Source organism: Syngnathus acus, chromosome 1 (genome assembly GCF_901709675.1).
Source record: "Syngnathus acus chromosome 1, fSynAcu1.2, whole genome shotgun sequence".
Classification (NCBI taxonomy): domain Eukaryota; kingdom Metazoa; phylum Chordata; class Actinopteri; order Syngnathiformes; family Syngnathidae; genus Syngnathus; species Syngnathus acus.
In genome coordinates, this window is record NC_051087.1 from 15,814,456 (window position 1) to 15,832,135 (window position 17,680).

The 17,680-nt window shown below is 42.0% G+C and overlaps 1 protein-coding gene across 7 annotated transcripts in view; it reads left to right on the forward strand.

The window, feature by feature from the left end:
- Nucleotides 1–184: 184 nt before the first annotated feature.
- Nucleotides 185–17,680, forward strand: part of cep44 (centrosomal protein 44) — a 37,487-nt gene continuing 19,991 nt past the window's right edge. For 5 of the 7 annotated variants that reach the window (XR_005098309.1, XM_037254854.1, XM_037254866.1 and 2 more), the window contains exons 1-4: nucleotides 185–291; nucleotides 391–488; nucleotides 7,116–7,263; nucleotides 8,023–8,160. Coding sequence is in view for 6 of the 7 variants with exons in the window: in XM_037254854.1 (XP_037110749.1) it covers nucleotides 397–488; nucleotides 7,116–7,263; nucleotides 8,023–8,160 (378 nt within the window). In the remaining variant the exon portion in view is untranslated. The remainder of the gene's footprint in view (nucleotides 292–390; nucleotides 489–7,115; nucleotides 7,264–8,022; nucleotides 8,161–17,680) is intronic. The other 2 variants (XM_037254883.1, XM_037254897.1) reach the window with 2 other exon arrangements.

The following is a 17,680-nucleotide window of genomic DNA, read 5'->3' on the forward strand; positions in this document are numbered from 1 at the left end:
CCCCCCCCCCCTTTTCCTTGGTTATCACAACTACTAAAAATACCGTAAATAGAAAAAAATATATGTAATAAATAAAATATATATTTTTGAAATACACATTATTCAGTTAAAACCTATTTGAACAACGATACAATATTTGAATTTAAGATAAACATCACTAAACATCACGTGAAAAGAGGAGCCAATGGATTTTGGTCTGTTGGTAACCCCGGTCGAAACAAAAGTTCAAATTCCGCGTTGTCATTCAGACACGGTGAAAAGAGTCGGTTAACCTAAAATAAAGCTGCTAAGGTAAGCACTTTGGTTGGTAACGTTATCATATGTGCTATTTTATGTTAGAAACTATAGCTGCAGAAAATGACAAAACGCTATTTATTGACGTTGTACAAGGCGAGAATGCTGCCCACTGGGGATGTGCAAGGCTGTCTTCGTAAATTGGAAACTCTCTTACGAATCGTAAAGTACCCTGGACATGTCGACTACAATGGGTAAGATTTCAACTCTTTATCTTGTCTTGGGGGCACCGTTGCCATAAAACGACTTTCAAAAGTAATTTTTTTCACATTGAAGGTTTGGCGTTTTTACAGCATACAATATATATATATATATTTTAATTGTGTTTATTTTCTTGATGTGGCCAAATCTCTTTGGCATAAAGACATTGCATTAATCATTACCGACTTTGATTGCACGGTAACCGGGTTGAAGCAGTCTTTAATGCATTGATTTCCATGTTTTCACGTTATCTTCTGTCTGTATACGGTGCAAATATGTGCCGCCAGAAACACAATTTGAATAAGTTATGTTTTAATTTGAATCGATCAACTTGAATTATTGCATTGAAAAACTGAATTTGAATTTCGGCAGTTGAATATGTGTTAGTTGTAAAAAAAAACGTATTAAAACAACGGGAAACACAAAAGACTAAATATTTATTTAAAATCCTACACTGTTTACAATCCATTCATTGGCATTTATGTCACCACCAAGGAAACAGCAGTAGTTCCTCAATGACTAATGTTGATTGTTTGATTAGTATCACTTGATCAAGTCTCTTCTAACATTTCATTCTAATAAATAAATAAAAACAAGTGTCATTCCTGCTGATATCATATCAGAATTATGTCTGCATTGGACAGTACTCTAGGCTTCAAGATTGGTATCGTATCAGAAGTGAAAAAGTTTAGAATTTGACTTTTGAGATTCGCACAAGACATGTTCTCAAACTTACATTACAGTAAAGCTCATTATTTTATTTTATTTTTAAACAATTTCAGTTTTTTATTCAGTTCATTTAGGTTGCTATCTACATTTGCGCATAAAGACCACTTCTCGTTTACCTTTGATAATTTTATAAAGCAACAATACTGGATTCAGGTACAGATGATTTGATACAGGTGATCTGAAATGTTACTTCAAAATAAAGTACGAAAATATAAGCGCTCATAAGGTGTGGTATAATTCTTTATAGAATAACTGAATTACCGTATTGGTCGAATATAAGACGGCCCTGATTATAAGACGACCCCCTCTTTTTCAAGACTCAAGTTTGAAAAAAGATTTTTTGAACACCAAATTTTTATTTTTATACAGAATATAATTACAGTACATCTGAAACAAATGATTATAACAATATATTCGAGAGACAAAGCATGTTATTTTGCCTCATTCAAATCATGCAAAAACTGTCCATCACATCTTAATATCTGAACATTTAAATATGTAAACTAAAATGCAATCACGTTTGTAAATGAATGGCTTCTAGGTTTTGAAATGTAAATAAACCAATCTACTGTGATAAAACAACAACATTGCAATAACTGCATTAACCATCAAAGTGAAGTCTAACTGTAACTGTAGTCTTGAAACAAATCTGAATAAGGAAAAACATTGCAACAAAATAATGCAAACTGCTACCGCTATTGTTGGGGAGCCGGAGGACTGTATAGGGGGTTGGCTCAGATGTTTATGCTCTTTTCGCCCCCGGGTGTCGGTCAGTACACAGGAGGAAAGACGTGGTTCAGTTTTGATTGCTTTACTGTATTATTGGCAAAAAAGTAACAGGCACTGTGGCTCATAGGGGCATACAGGCAAACTGGCAAAAGGGTATAGGCATATGTTTGGTTGTAAGGATGTGAGAGCAGGTGTGTGTAGTGTACATGGGTGAGTCTTTGGGTGTGTGAATGTGATTCTTGTGTGTGATTATTATATGAAGCGTGTGTGGGGTGTGTGTGGTGTGTGGTTCTGCAACAGACGTCACACAACACTAGAAGACGGCACACATCACATAACTAACTGCGGGTAACGGTTCCGCTATACTAAATAACCATTAATGAAATACTCTCGGCAACACACCAAACATAAGTCATCGAGACAACAAAATACATTTGCTGGCGACCGTTAGTCGCCGTGCCGCTGCGTAACGGCTACTCGTACGATGCGAGGCAAACTTAAAGGAGCGCGCCGAAGCTATCAATCAAACACATGAAACAAACCGTGATCAGACAAACGGCTCAACAGTAGACAATAGTAATGTTGGATTTGGTCCACAATTTAGGGAGCGCTATCTGCGCCTCACGGCAAAAGCCATTGCCAATCACCTGTTATCCAATTTACTCACTGCGTGCTCGTTTAATTTCTTCAGATTTAGGAAAATGCAAAGACACTGAAGCAGAAATTAGACTTACACAGGTTGGTTGAGTTCAATCACAATTCTTGTTAAGAAAGCTCTGTTTTCAGGAAAGTACAATACAGCGCTGGGCCTTTCAAGAGCAGAAAGTCTCCATTCAGAAAAGGCAACGTTCAAGGTTCTTTGGTCAGCTTATATTCAGTTGGTGTGGGGCGAGTTTGATGGGTGATGAGTCGTTGGGGTGGGGCGAGTTCGCAGTAGAGTTTGATTCCATGGGAGTGGGTGCTGGTTATGGAAGATTCGGTGTGTGTGTGGGGGCTGTTGTCTTCCATCCCGTCTTTCGGCCTTGGTGATCATCTTTGGCCGAGTCCTTGGCTGTCTCCCTCTGGCACCAGCTGGTTTTTATCTCCAAGTGACCTTCCTGTAAACATTCTCCTCTATCCTTGCACATATACTGTCGTACCTCATTCTTTCAATTTTGTCATTTTGTACGAATTTATGTGAGCTTTTTGGCTGTCACATCATTAATCTATTACTGTTCCCTGACTATGCAAAGTTAGTTCTTTTGATACTCCATGTCTTTGCTCACATCATTATATTCTTAGTTTAATCATGCTTCCCACAATATCTTTTCTTTGTTAGGCAAAACATTTCCCTCTGTGCAGAGCGTTCAGTAGTAATCGAAAAGCTGGCGTCTCGCATTAGGCGACATATGACGTTTAATCAAAACACAAGATATAATCAAGTACTGTACGGTCAAGACGACTCTGGCCGTGTCCATGATTTAGAGAACAAACATCAGGCATGTATTACACAGTTCCTTAAGGGTCATTAAGCTATTTAAGCAACATATCAAAAGACATTTATTTTGCAGTGCACAGAAATACATATTGAATCGTGAAGTTGTAGCAACCTCTGTTATTATCTTATATCAAAGAATGTCTAGTTATGTCTTCTGTATTGGTTGACTCCATGAATATACTTGTCTGCTTATATACTTTATCCAAAGAGATGTGAGCGTATCTGTTATTGTGGCTAGGCGGGTTTTGTGTCTTTTGACCCTATTCCTTCAGTAACAATCAGGGCTGTGGACTCGGTCGGATTTTTGCACCGAGTCCGAGTCCGGCCTCTTGACCACGAGTCCGAGTCCGGCTGTCCATTTTTTCTGTTAATTCATGTGACTGCTTAGTCTTTATTCAAGGCTAATTTAGATCAAAATCTAAATAATTACAACAGTTTTGTGATGGCTTTGTCTTTATTAAACATATAAACGAATACAATAAACAGATACTTTCAAGTTTTAATCATTAATTACACCATTATAGCTCAGACATTTATCTAAACACAAATAATTAGTGACGAACCCACAACTATCGAAACACATCAATGATATAAGCTGGGTGACATAATCGTCCTTGACATTGGTACATAATGTAAACATTAGCCTAAGTGCAACTCAACGTGGCCGCATTGATCGTAACTTACGCTCCGTTTCCCCCCCAAATCTAGAGGCAAAACATTGTTCTCTCGCTACTCCCGGGTTCTTCCATCTTGGCTGCGCGCGGGGCAATGTGGGTCTTGTACGTGCACGCACGCAGGCAGGCAGGCGCGGGCGGGCGCGCACGCAACAACTAAATTTGTCTTCATAACAAGCAAGCAGGGCTGTGGACAGTATTCCTACGCGCATTCTCAGCAGCATGATGAAAATAAAATTCAATAACGTCACTGAGGCATATTTTAACGAACCCCACTTCATTGTATGGCTTTTTAGCCCGTGCAATGTTCCAAGCCAGTTGAAACAATGCAAGTGTGACAGTCTCTGAGTGCTTCGTAATTTTTTTGAAAAACTGTACCTATTTTTCAAAGTCTCCAAACTTGTGCTTGCGAAATTCAGTCCCTTATGCAAAGTCCTTATCAATATTGGCATGAAGTGAGCTGAAGTGGCGCTGACCATTTGAAGCTTTTAAATGCGCCAATGACGTCCGACATATCAGGCAGAATGGCTTGCCATAGCGTTCAACAAAAAACAACTTTAACTCTGTTAAAAACGTCCTGTGTTCATCGTCATATATTCATTTAGCTGTGCATTTTTTCCTTGCCATTTTGGCAAGCGTCTTGTCAGCTTTTCTGGACCTAATGGGCCCCCGTAGTCACAGCCGGCGGCGCTCAATGCTGTCAAGTTCTTCTTCAAACTTGATCGTAAGCAGGGCTGTGGACAGTATTCCTACGCGCATTCTCAGCAGCATGATGAAAATAAAATTGAACGTATTTTTTGTATTGTCGGACTCGGTGGACTCGGTCAAAATCAGCACCGAGTCCGAGTCCGGCAAAAATGACCGAGTCCGACCGAGTCCGAGTCCCCGAGTCCGAGTCCACAGCCCTGCCAATGAAATGTATGTACCGTATTTTTCGGACTAAAAGTCGCTCCGGAGTACAAGTCGCATCAGCCATAAAATGCACAATAAAGAGGAAAAAAACACATCTAAGTCGCACCGGAGTTTAAGTCGCAATTTGGGGGAAATTTATTTGACAAAATCCAACACCAAGAACAGACATGAACCAGCAATAACAGGCTAAACCAGTGGTTCCCAAAGTGGGCGGTACCGCCCCCCTGGGGGCGGTGGAAAGATCTGGGGGGGCGGTGAGGAAGAAGGGGGCGGTAGGGGGGCGGCAGTCGATTTGTACACAACACGCCGCTCTGGCCCAGCCAGTTTTTGGTTACAAAAAAAAATCTCTGACTGCTATCAAGTGCTGTGGAACAAGGTCAAGATGTACTTCATTGCCTTCCCAACATCATATTTAGTAGAACAGGGCTTCAGTGCAGTCACCTTGCTTCTGTCCAAGCAAAGAAACCGACTGAAAATTACTGACCGCGGGGATCTTCGACTTCTTCTTAGTGAGTTCCAGCCTGATGTTGAGAAGCTTATGTCCCTGCACCAAGCACATCCATCCCATTAATATTACGTGTGAGACAATGAAGGTTACTGGTGGAATGTTTATTTACGATTCTATGTTGCTGAAACAGTTAAAACTGCTAAAAAATAAATTGGTTTACTAAATACTAAATTGGGTTTTATTTGTGAAATACACATTTGTGTTTAACCTTTCTCTTTTCAAATTGCAGCAAACCAAATATCAAGAAAGAGGTGTTTGTTTCCATATGTGCCTTGGGGGGGGGGGGGGGGGGGGCTAGGAATTCACTGGGGAGCCAAAGGGGGCGCCAGCTTGCAAAAGTTTGGGAACCACTGGGCTAAACGATACGGTATGCTAACGTGACATAAACACAAACGAGGAGCTGAGAACGGGCCTGACGTAACAGTTATTCAAATAACTATAACATAAATAACACGTTTGTCAAACCATCTGTGTCACTCCAAATCATTAAATCCATCGATCGAATTCTTCGTCCTTTCTGTAAACAACGCCACGTGTGCGGCGCGGTGCGCCGCTGACGTCGGACTCGTCGTCAGTTGCAGTTCAAATTATTCCACAGGCCCATATAACGATATATAAACTATATATCAAATAACTATAATATAAACAATTTTATCAAACCATCTGTGTCACTCCAAATCAATGAATCTATCGATCGAATTCTTCGTCCTTTATGTAAACAATGTTGTGTGTGCAGCGTGCTGCTGACGTCGGACTCGTCGTCAGTTGCAGTTCAAATTATTCCACAGGCCCATATAACAATATATAAACTATATATCAAATAACAATAATATAAATAACAATTATATCGAACCATCAGTGTCACTCCAAATCATTAAATCCATCGGAATCTTGGTATTGTGTCACTTAAAAAAAAAAAAAAAAGACACAGCTGTTGACTCCGGACCTACGTGCGCCATTGACGTCAGACTAGATATATAAAAAAAATGTAATATAAACAACAATTTTATCGAACCATTCGTGTCACTCCAAATCATTAAATCCATCGGAATATTCATCCTCTGTGTCAATAAAAAAAAAAAAAAAAAAAAACAGCTGTTGACTCCAGACCTTCGTGCGCGGCTCCAATTATTCCACAGATCTACGTACATATGTAACTATATTGTAGCGTTACCAAAGTACCAGGCAAAACGTGCGTTTGGTAACCGGCTCTTTATTTCACAAAACAAGAGCTCAACATATGTGTGTGTGCTCCAAGTAAGCGCCCTGGATCGCAGCAAGTAAATTAATTTGATTCGTCAGTTTATTTTGTGCCGAGCCGTGCTGAATGGCCCTCCCCACCAGTCCAAATTGCTGAGACAAAGTCCATTGTGTAATTCAAACATGTCCTTCCAGATGTTGTCAGTGAAATGCAATTCTGATGTAAAATCACCAAAATACATAGAGCGCCTCTCAAATGTTACATTAATTAATGCATGTTTAACCTTAAAATATGATTGTATTCTGAATATTGTTAGTTCCTTTTGTTTGTGATGTATGTAGTTTCTTCCTGGTGGTTCTATTTAATAATTTCAAATCCATTTCACATCAGGCTTTCCAAAGGAGACCCCTCAGCCTTTCTGCCAATATTGAGCTTCTGTCTCACCACATTCTCTCCACCTTTTGCTGAACAACTAATGGCAGCTGGACTGGAGATGGCAAGCAAAAGTGACCTGAGATTCACTGACACACTCTATAAGGTACCCCTCTCTGGCACAGAAAGTTTGGCAGCTTATGTATTTATACTTCTTTAGTTGGTCACACCAGCCACATCATTTGGTCACACTCCTTTTGCGTGCGTGCGTACCTACCACCTCTTCATCTCTGGAGGTAGATTGGGCTCAAACGTTTTGTATCTGAAAAAACAAAACTCGTACTTGAAAAAATTATAAACTTTGAAACTGAAAATAAATGTGTTGGGCTTGAATCTTGAAAAATAAAACAATTTATTCAAAATAAAAATAAAAAAAATAAAAATAGTTTTGCTCCGCTATGGTAATATTTTTGAACAATAATTTTTGAATTGTCTTTTTTTTTTTTCAGTTTTCACTTCCTTTTATTTTTCAAGATTTTAGCTCTTTTTTTTCTTTTAGTTGCATGTTTTATATTTTCACGCTTTGTGCCTTCTCTAATTAATTATATTACCTCTCCTTTGCGTTCATCATTTCCACGTCAGTGGTTGCTTTTAACCCGAATCGCACCTGATGCAATGAAATTCTGTAATATATTAACTTCATATTTATCTGTCAAAGTTTTAAGATGGATTCCCTTCCTGGCGCAACTTTCTGCAATGATTTTGTCTTGGAACTGGCCTACATTTTGAACAGGCTTGTGTAGCAAAAAAAACTGAAAAAAATATGATGTGGCTGATATTTTAACTATGCAAATGTGAATGCCCTGTTCCCAATTTTGATTTTCTACAAGTCACGTCTTTTCAGCTTGACGATTTCTTTGTCAAGGTTCTGCGAGATATCTTTCACTATAAGCCAGTAGTTTCCAAGCAGCAGTTCCTTCAGAAGGGCTTTGTGCAAAGAAAAATTTCTACCCTTTGTGACATCATTGATTTGGTCCTGAAGAGACACAGGGATCTTAATAAGGTACAGTGAACATTCAAATTCATCTGAATGTTTGTACTAAGTTCATCTTGTTTTTCCTTTTTAATTACTTCACTGGTTCTTTTATATCAAACAAATTATTTTAGGTGCATTACCTGACATGTTTCGGCGGGTTCTTCCGCCTTCATCAGAGTGTCACTGATGTGGTTGTGACGCGCCTTTATCAGCTGATGGATGAAGGCGTGGCTCACCTGTCAAATCTGACAGGTGAGTCACGAACAAACGAACAAAGAAAACAAAACATCAGCGTTGGATCAGGGAGACCATTGAGATCCGCAAGCGGGGCCCGAGGACCATCAACAGGGACGAGGGAGCCTACATGCTCTCTACAACCTGGAACAGCATTCTGGAGAGGTGAACGGACAGCAGAGGGCGTGACTCACCTGTCAAATCTGACAGGTGAGCCACGCCTTCATCCATCAGCTGATAAAGACGCGTCACAACCACATCAGTGACACTCCGATGAAGGCGGAAGAACCCGCCGAAACATGTCAGGTAATGCACCTAAAATAATTTGTTTGATATAAAAGAACCAGTGAAGTCATCTGAATGTTGTTGACAAATTGTATTGTTTGCTGAGTGTTGCGTATTAATGCTTGTAACATTTCCAGGGAATGCTTGAAATGTACAATGCTGTATATGAGTCAAATATATTTAGAAAACAGAGAATTAAATGTGTCAATAGGATCAGGTATCATTAGTTTTTTTGTTAATATTGTGATGCCAAACCAGTATTTTTAAAACAGTACCTGTGCCTGATCCAACAACTTAAAACAAAAGACAGACATTGACTTTCAGAGGTTTTTATCAACAAGAAAAATTACCACTGCAGGTACAATACCATCCACCAGTTTACAGGTAAAGTGCACTTTAAATACTAAATAACAAAACTACAACTCTTCCTTGATTCGAGAGGGGAAACAACACTTGGTAGACTGCTGGTTAGCAGATGGCAATGAGCTAGTATGCTACAACTCTCAAAGCACTTTTTAATTAATATAATAATTAATATAATAATTATTATAATTAATTACCGTATTTTCCGCCCTAAAAGGCGCACCGGGTTATAAGGCGCACCTTCAATGAACGGCCCATTTTAAAACTTTGTCCATATATAAGGCGCACCGGCTTATAAGGCGCATAAAATAGAAGCTATACTGCATCAAACTGAGGTTGACTAGGGTTGCGGTATGCATCCACTAGCCAATAACCAACGAGCCCTCTATAAACAATCGCGTTTCTCAAACGATCTCCTATAAAATGATCAGAACTGACTAAAGTTCGATCTAACGCATTGGTACTACTTACCTATGTTTCCCTTCCATATCGATCCGTAGATTTACTCGAAACATTAACAGAGCAGCCTATTTTGACATGAAATAGCCTGGTACGTATAGCAGCTATCGCAATAGCATTAGCCATCCGCAAAGTCTCACGAGCCTCACCTCGCAATCTCCCATGAGCCTCAGCAAAGTGTAAACAATCGCGTTTCTCAAACGATCTCCTATAAAATGATCGGAACTGACTAAAGTTCGATCTAACGCATTGGTACTACTTACCTATGTTTCCCTTCCATATCGATCCGTAGATTTACTCGAAACATTAACAGAGCAGCCTATTTTGACATGAAATAGCCTGGTACGTATAGCAGCTATCGCAATAGCATTAGCCATCCGCAAAGTCTCACGAGCCTCACCTCGCAATCTCCCATGAGCCTCAGCAAAGTGTAAACAATCGCGTTTCTCAAACGATCTCCTATAAAATGATCGGAACTGACTAAAGTTCGATCTAACGCATTGGTACTACTTACCTATGTTTCCCTTCCATATCGATCCGTAGATTTACTCGAAACATTAACAGAGCAGCCTATTTTGACATGAAATAGCCTGGTACGTATAGCAGCTATCGCAATTGCATTAGCCATCCGCAAAGTCTCACGAGCCTAACCTCGCAATCTCCCATGAGCCTCAGCAAAGTGTAAACTGTTCTATGGTTTAATAGGTACATAGAAACCCTAAAGGCAGAGACGGGACAGACGCTCGTTCATGTCAAGACGGAACATACTTTATTGTGTTCCCCTCCCCCAGCAACATATAACCCTCACAACGGTTCCTACCCCGCCTATTACTACATCCCCCTTTCTCAATGGGAAATAATCTTTGCGTAGAAAATTAGTACAACAGATTAGTTCCCCAACAACTTGCTGAAAAAGGTGAAATGTTTTACAACTCAATACCATCCCAATATACGAACCCAGTGGCAACACCCTAACTACTAAATAATTGGTATTACCAAATCTGACAGCCCAGACCCTGAAGTGAAACATGTGAACTCAAGTAACATAGTCTTTAAAGTACTCTGGGGCCTTCCTGACGCGAGAAGGATAGCGTCTCTCAGGTTCTGGTGAACCAGAGGGTACAACAGGAGAGACCGGTCTTTTCAGAGTCTCTGTAGGGTTGCTTTCCCCCATATCAGGGACAGTGATGTGTGGTTCTGGAGCCACAGGTGTGCGTGAGAGATGATACCTGTTTCTCCGGAGATTTCCCCCAGACGCTTCTACGATGTAGGACCTTGGTGTGTTCGCTGTGGACACTACAGTACCTCTCTGTTGCATGTCCTGGACCCACACATGGTCTCCAGGTTGTAAGGCAGGCAAGGTGTGAGCTCTATGTCGTTTGTCAAAATTCAGTCTTTGTTTTTGTCTGTAGCTCCGCTCCTTCCTCCTCACCTTTTCCAAATCCGCTCCCTTTGGAACGAGCTGAGAGGGAATGACCGGAACAGTAGTACGTATTCTACGCCCCATTAGCAGTTCAGTTGGACTACAACCATTTGCTAAAGGTGCGGCACGGTAAGCCATCAAAGCTAAGTAGGGATCACTGGACTTTTTCAGTAGACTTTTGACAGTCCTTATTGCCCGCTCCACCTCCCCATTACTCTGTGGGAAATGTGGACTGGATGTGACATGTGAAAACCCCCACATCCGTGCAAACCTATTGAACTCTTCAGATGCAAATTGCGGACCATTATCGGAGCGTACAACCTCAGGTATACCATGTCGAGCAAAAATAGATTTACAGTGGGTAATTACAGCGTCTGAAGTTGTACACGAAAGCTTGGCTACCTCACAAAACCTTGGTTTTCACCGAACTGAAACAAATCTACCCCTACTGTACACCATGGTCTTGAAGGAAACTCAGTTCCTAACATTGACTCTCTGTTGTTAACTCGCTCACGGGCACATGTGTCACACGTCTCAATGAGTTGCTTTAAATTTTTGCTAAGACCTGGCCACCACACAGATTGTTTAGCACGTTCTCTGCACTCGGTAATTCCTAAGTGACCTTCGTGAAGTTTGTTTAGCATTTCATCTCTGAGTGTTTTTGGAATGACCAGCCTACAGCCTAATAACAACAACCCATTCTGAACAGTCAGTTCACCTGCAAAAGGGAAATATGGCATAAAAGTCTTTTCAATCGAAAACTTGTCTGGCCAACCACTTACACAGAACCGCTTAAGCTGTCGCAAAATGTCATCTTTGTCCTGATGAGACTGAATCTCTTTAAGTCTCTTCTCAGTTGCAGGGAGGCTGGCCACTACGGTGTCGGCGTAGAGGTTGATCTCTTCCTCCCGTAGACTGTCCTCCGAAGACGTCACCGGTGCTCTTGATAGAACATCAGCCGTTGCGATGTCTTTGCCAGCCACATGGGATATGGTGAATGAAAATCTCATGAGACGCATTTTCAGGCGTTGTATACGTGGAGGTAGTTCGTCCAGATTTCTCGCGCCAAGTAGAGGGACTAGAGGTTTGTGGTCAGTTTGAACGAGAAAGTCCTTTCCAATCAAAAACTCTGCAAACCTCTCACATGCCCACGTTGTGGCTAGCGCTTCCTTCTCAATTTGCGCGTAGCGCTGCTCCGTGGTGCTCAATGCGCGTGATGCATATGCCACTGGTTTCCAGTCCATACTGCTTGTTTTCTGCAACAATACAGCACCCAGTCCATAAGAAGATGAATCTGCTGAGACTAGCGTATCAGCTGAAGGATCATACAATGCCAGCCCAGGAGGTGTTGTCAAGTCCATCTTTATGCTTTCAAAAGCCTGTATCTGCTGAGGTCCCCATGACCACATGTTCGTTTTTCTTAACAGATCTCTGAGTGGACGTGTCTTTTCTGCTAAGTGTGGCAAAAACTTGCCCAGGTGATTTGCCATTCCCAGAAATCTTCTCACCTCGGAAATGTTGGTTGGTTCCTTCATGGCTTTCACCGCATTTATTTTCTCTGGGTCGGGGCTAACTCCAGTTGCCTGAATGATCTGACCCAGGAACTTGATTTTAGTCTTTGAAAATTCACACTTATCATTAAGTGTCACGCCCGCGTCCCGTAGACATGTGAGAGCTTCCCTTAGTCTTTTGTCGTGCTCTTCCTGATCCACTCCCCAGATGAGGACGTCATCCATCTGACACACTACTCCCTCCAGGCCTTCTAGGATTTGCTGCATGCGTTTCTGAAAGTGTTCTGGTGCTGAAGATAGTCCAAAGCACAGTCGATTGTAGCAATAGCGACCGAAAGGAGTGATAAAGGTTGTGAGCAGTGATGAGTCTTTTGAAAGAGGAATCTGCCAGAAACCTGCATTGGCATCCAGTTTTGAAAATACCTTGGCACCTGAAAGCTGTCCAAGCGTGTTCTCAACTGAAGGTAGCTGGTGCCTTTCTCTCAAAACCGACTTATTCAGTTGAGTGAGGTCTGAACATATTCTCACTCGGTCACGTGCGGGCTTGGGAACCACCACCATAGGTGCACACCATTCTGTAGGCTGCTCCACCTTGGAGATGACTCCTTGTTGCTCCATACGAGAAAGTTCCTCTTTAACCATTGGCAGTAAAGGGATAGAAATGCGTCGTGGAGTTGAGACGGAGAATGGTTGTGCTTCCGGCTTAAGTACAATATGGTATTCACCTTTCATGATTCCAAGCCCTGTGAATAGCTCCGGAAATTCCTGCTTGATTGTCTCTTTATTGTCCAAAGTAGCTGTATCAAGCCTAGCCACTAGCTGTAATGCAGTGGCTGCTTGTCTGCTCAGTAAAGCTGTACTTAGTCCTTCAACCACATAAATGACCTCCATTATGCTTTTGTCTCTTCTTTTGAGAGTCGCCGAAAACTTGCCTTTAACCTTTAACTGCGACCTGCCTGGCCCCATCAGCACTTTTCTGGTTTGCTTTAGTTCATTGAATTGTCCTTTCACATACATGCCAGCTGGAACTGCCGTCACATCCGCGCCTGTGTCAATTTTAAACACAGCGCTAGACTTGTCCATCTCTACTTCTGTCATCCACGGATCTGAAGATTCACAAGCCAATGAACCCAAAAATGAAACATCCTCTGAAGAAAAATCCTCTAATCTTTCTAGATGGACCTCATACATTTTCTTGGACCTGCACATTCTAGCAAAATGTCCCTTCTTTTTGCAATTATTGCATGAGGCATCTTTAGCCGGGCATTGCTGATAAGCGTGACCTTTTGTGTCTCCACATCTTGTGCACGGTTTGGCTTTGATGGAAAATCCTGGTTTCAGCTGCATTTTATGTTGTTTGGGTCTGGCGCCCCCTTGTGGTCTGATGCGTACACTATCAAGTTGAGTATTAACGACGTCTCCCTTGAAGTTTGTATTCAGCATTTCTTGTTGTTTCTTGACCATTTCACTCTGTCTGGCCTTTGTAACTGCTTTTTCTAATGTAAGCTCTGGATCCAGTTGCAACAGTTCTGACAAACGCTTGTCTCGAAGTCCAACTACAAGCCTATCTCTGACCATCTCATCGTGTAGTTGTCCATATCCACAGTGTTCAGCTAAACAATGAAGCGCGGTGATAAAGCTGTCCGCCGACTCGCCCATCTCCTGCTGCCGCTGATTAAACTTAGCTCTCTCAAAAATTATATTTCTCCGAGCTACAAAGTGAGCATCCAGTCTCCGCGTGACTCTGTGGTACTCACTCATTTGTTCTGGGGTGAGGTGGAGGGAAACCAAAATGTCCTCCGCTTCTTCTCCCATACTGTAGATCAGTGCATTCACTTGGTTCTCCTCCGCTTGAGTATCCAAACCTGACGCGATGCGAAACCTCTCAAAGCGTTTTATCCATTTGGGCCAGTCTTCTGCCTTGAACGTGAATTTTTCCGGTGGCATTACTTGATATTGCGCCATCTCCTCGAGCCTCGTTGTTTTCTTCCTCGTCTCCCTTAGCGTTAGCTCCTGCCTAGCCGTGCTAGCGGACTGAAGTTACTTTTATCACTTTCAACGTCCTGTCTTGCTTGGGACTTACTCTAGTCCAGTAGTCTCTTCGCTTCGACACTTTAGGATCCCACTCCTGACACCATGTTCTATGGTTTAATAGGTACATAGAAACCCTTAAGGCAGAGACGGGACAGACGCTCGTTCATGTCAAGACGGAACATACTTTATTGTGTTCCCCTCCCCCAGCAACATATAACCCTCACAACGGTTCCTACCCCGCCTATTACTACATAAACAATCGCGTTTCTCAAACGATCTCCTATAAAATGATCGGAACTGACTAAAGTTCGATCCAACGCATTTGTACTACTTACCTATGTTTCCCTTCCATATCGATCCGTAGATTTACTCGAAACATTAACAGAGCAGCCTATTTTGACATGAAATAGCCTGGTACGTATAGCAGCTATCGCAATAGCATTAGCCATCCGCAAAGTCTCACGAGCCTCACCTCGCAATCTCCCATGAGCCTCAGCAAAGTGTAAACAATCGCGTTTCTCAAACGATCTCCTATAAAATGATCGGAACTGACTAAAGTTCGATCTAACGCATTGGTACTACTTACCTATGTTTCCCTTCCATATCGATCCGTAGATTTACTCGAAACATTAACAGAGCAGCCTATTTTGACAGGAAATAGCCTCGCGGGTACAACAGCTATTCGGTGACGCCCCCTGACTACAGTTGCCGTAATGCTGGGAAGCGATGCGACCTTGTAATTTATTAGTCGTACTAAAACGTACTGAAACATTTTGGCAGAGCACTGTGTACAACCAGTATGGATCAACAAATTCATCAGTTGAACCATCTCAGTGGCCTAGTGGTAGAGTGTCCGCCCTGAGACTGGAAGGTTGTGGGTTCAAACCCCGGCCGGGTCATACCAAAGACTATAAAAATGGGACCCATTGCCTCCCTGCTTGGCACTCAGCATTAAGGGTTGGAATTGGGGGGTTAGATCACCAACTGATTCCCGAGCGCGGCACCGCTGCTGCTCACTGCTCCCCTCTCCCCCAGGGGATGGATTAAAATCACACGGGGATGGGTTAAATGCAGAGGACAAATTTCACCACACCCAGGTGTGTGTGACGATCATTGGGACTTTAACTTTTAACTTTAATATATAAGGCGCACTGGCCTATAAGGCGCACTGTCGGCTTTTGAGAAAATTTTAGGTTTTTAGGTGCGCCTTTTAGGGCGGAAAATACGGTAATATAATTGATATATTATTAATATATAAACACTCCCAAACCTCAAAGGGTTCTGGTCTCAATCAGACCCCTTTGATAGCCCAGAATTGAGTGCATGCCCATCTTGTTGCTTGAAGTGACCCCAACTCACTTACTCTTTAGATGTGAGCCGTATTTTAGTCAGCAACTTCAGATGACAGCTCGCGTAACAGAAATCGGTTATATTTCCAGCCAATTTGCCAGAAAGCTACATTACTAATGACAGTGGCGGCTATGCATTTCACACCTAGGCCTGCAGTAGTGCTCCGTCTGAATCAATCCAACCCTCAACAACTATTTTATGGGTATGAAACATCTACTGCAGGTACAGCTGCGACACACACAAAAAAACATCAAAAATAACCTGATAAAATTGCAATATTATTTAGAAATATAGCAACATTTTACTCACCAAAAATCCTGATTATTTGTACACAAAATCCATCCTCCTTTCTTTCCTCAAGGAGATTTCAATTTCTCTGTTGTGCAGATTATCCGAGCGTTTCAGTTCCATCAAGAAGTCCTTTTCTATCACCATCGAAGCTAATGCTGAAAGTCGAGCCTGCCCTGTCGTATTTCTGGCAGAAGTTTTAATTTGTTTTAGGGCTGAGAATGTCCGTTCAACAGAAGCAGTGGACATGGGGATGGTCACCGCCAAACACAAATGTGTACAGATGCCCCATGCTCTCATTCAGATTTTTCTGCTGAAGGAAGTCAAGGAGATTGGGAGATTTTCCTGCAAAATCATCCAGTCATTACAGTCCGTTCTGTTCTTAGCCGAGGCAGATTGAAAAGTGTTCCGTGACTCTGTGCTCAGCTGGAAAAGGCTGCATGCGGGAATTTTTTCAGGTATTCCCGAAACTTCTGGGGGTCGAGGAGGGTGACAAAGATCAGTTTTTTGTGGTCTTGAAATCTGGTCTGTGTCTGGCAAATAATATTGTCCAGAATCCTGCCGTGGAGTTGGCAGTAGTGCGCGCCAGGATCTTGCGCTGGACCTCTTCATGCGCTCGGAGCATTAGTCTAATGACAGCACGCATCAGTACAAAACTTAACAGAATAAAGGCACACAAACGAGTCACCATCAGACATTTTTTCAATCACAATAATAATAGTATTAAATATATTTGAGTTGACAGCTTGGGAACATTAACTGTAATAATACACCCTTAAAATGCTGGGTTAAAAATTGGACAGACTCAAGTCAAGTTTATTTGTATAGCCCTAAATCACAAGCAGTCTGAAAGGGCTTCACATAGACAAAAAAATGACAATTATTCTCAAAGCATCCTCTGATCCTAAGCTCCCAAAAGTGCAAGGAAAAACTAAAAAAAACCCTACCAGGGGAAAATGAGAAACCTTGAGAAGGGACCACAGATGGAAGGATCTGCCTTTCAGGATCACCAGGCTGCAATGGATGCAGAGAGGGCACAAATAATACATAATATGAGAATCAATGAAAAAGTGGATGTCCAAGTCAAAGCGAAGAGCTGCCGGAGGTGCCCTCGATTGTCCTGGCAGTGTCTTCGAGGAGTGTAAGCTGCAGTTCCCTCATCCTGAATTGGTCCACGAGAATCCAGATAGCCGCTGTCAGCTTGGGTGCCACCTAACCACCTCCCCAGCCGGGAATGGGTGGGGGGAGGGAGCGAAAACAAACTCCAGCCGAATCGCCCACTACAGGTCATATCATAGAAATGTGTCTTTAAACGTGTCTTAAATGTTTCTAGTGAGGTAGCAGTTCTAATATCCATTGGTAGGGCATTCCAAAGCTCTGGAACCCGAATAGAAAATGCTCTAGACCAGGGGTCGGCAACCTTTTTTACTCTGAGCCATTTGGGACCGCCCCCCAATGAAAAGAAAGCACCCGGAGCCACAACCCATTTTGACATCATTATATATATTATGCATGTATATATTATGCTATGTACAAAAAACTATTGCATTTATGAAAATGAAATCAACGAACTGCTGCAGAGAACACAGAATTTTATTTC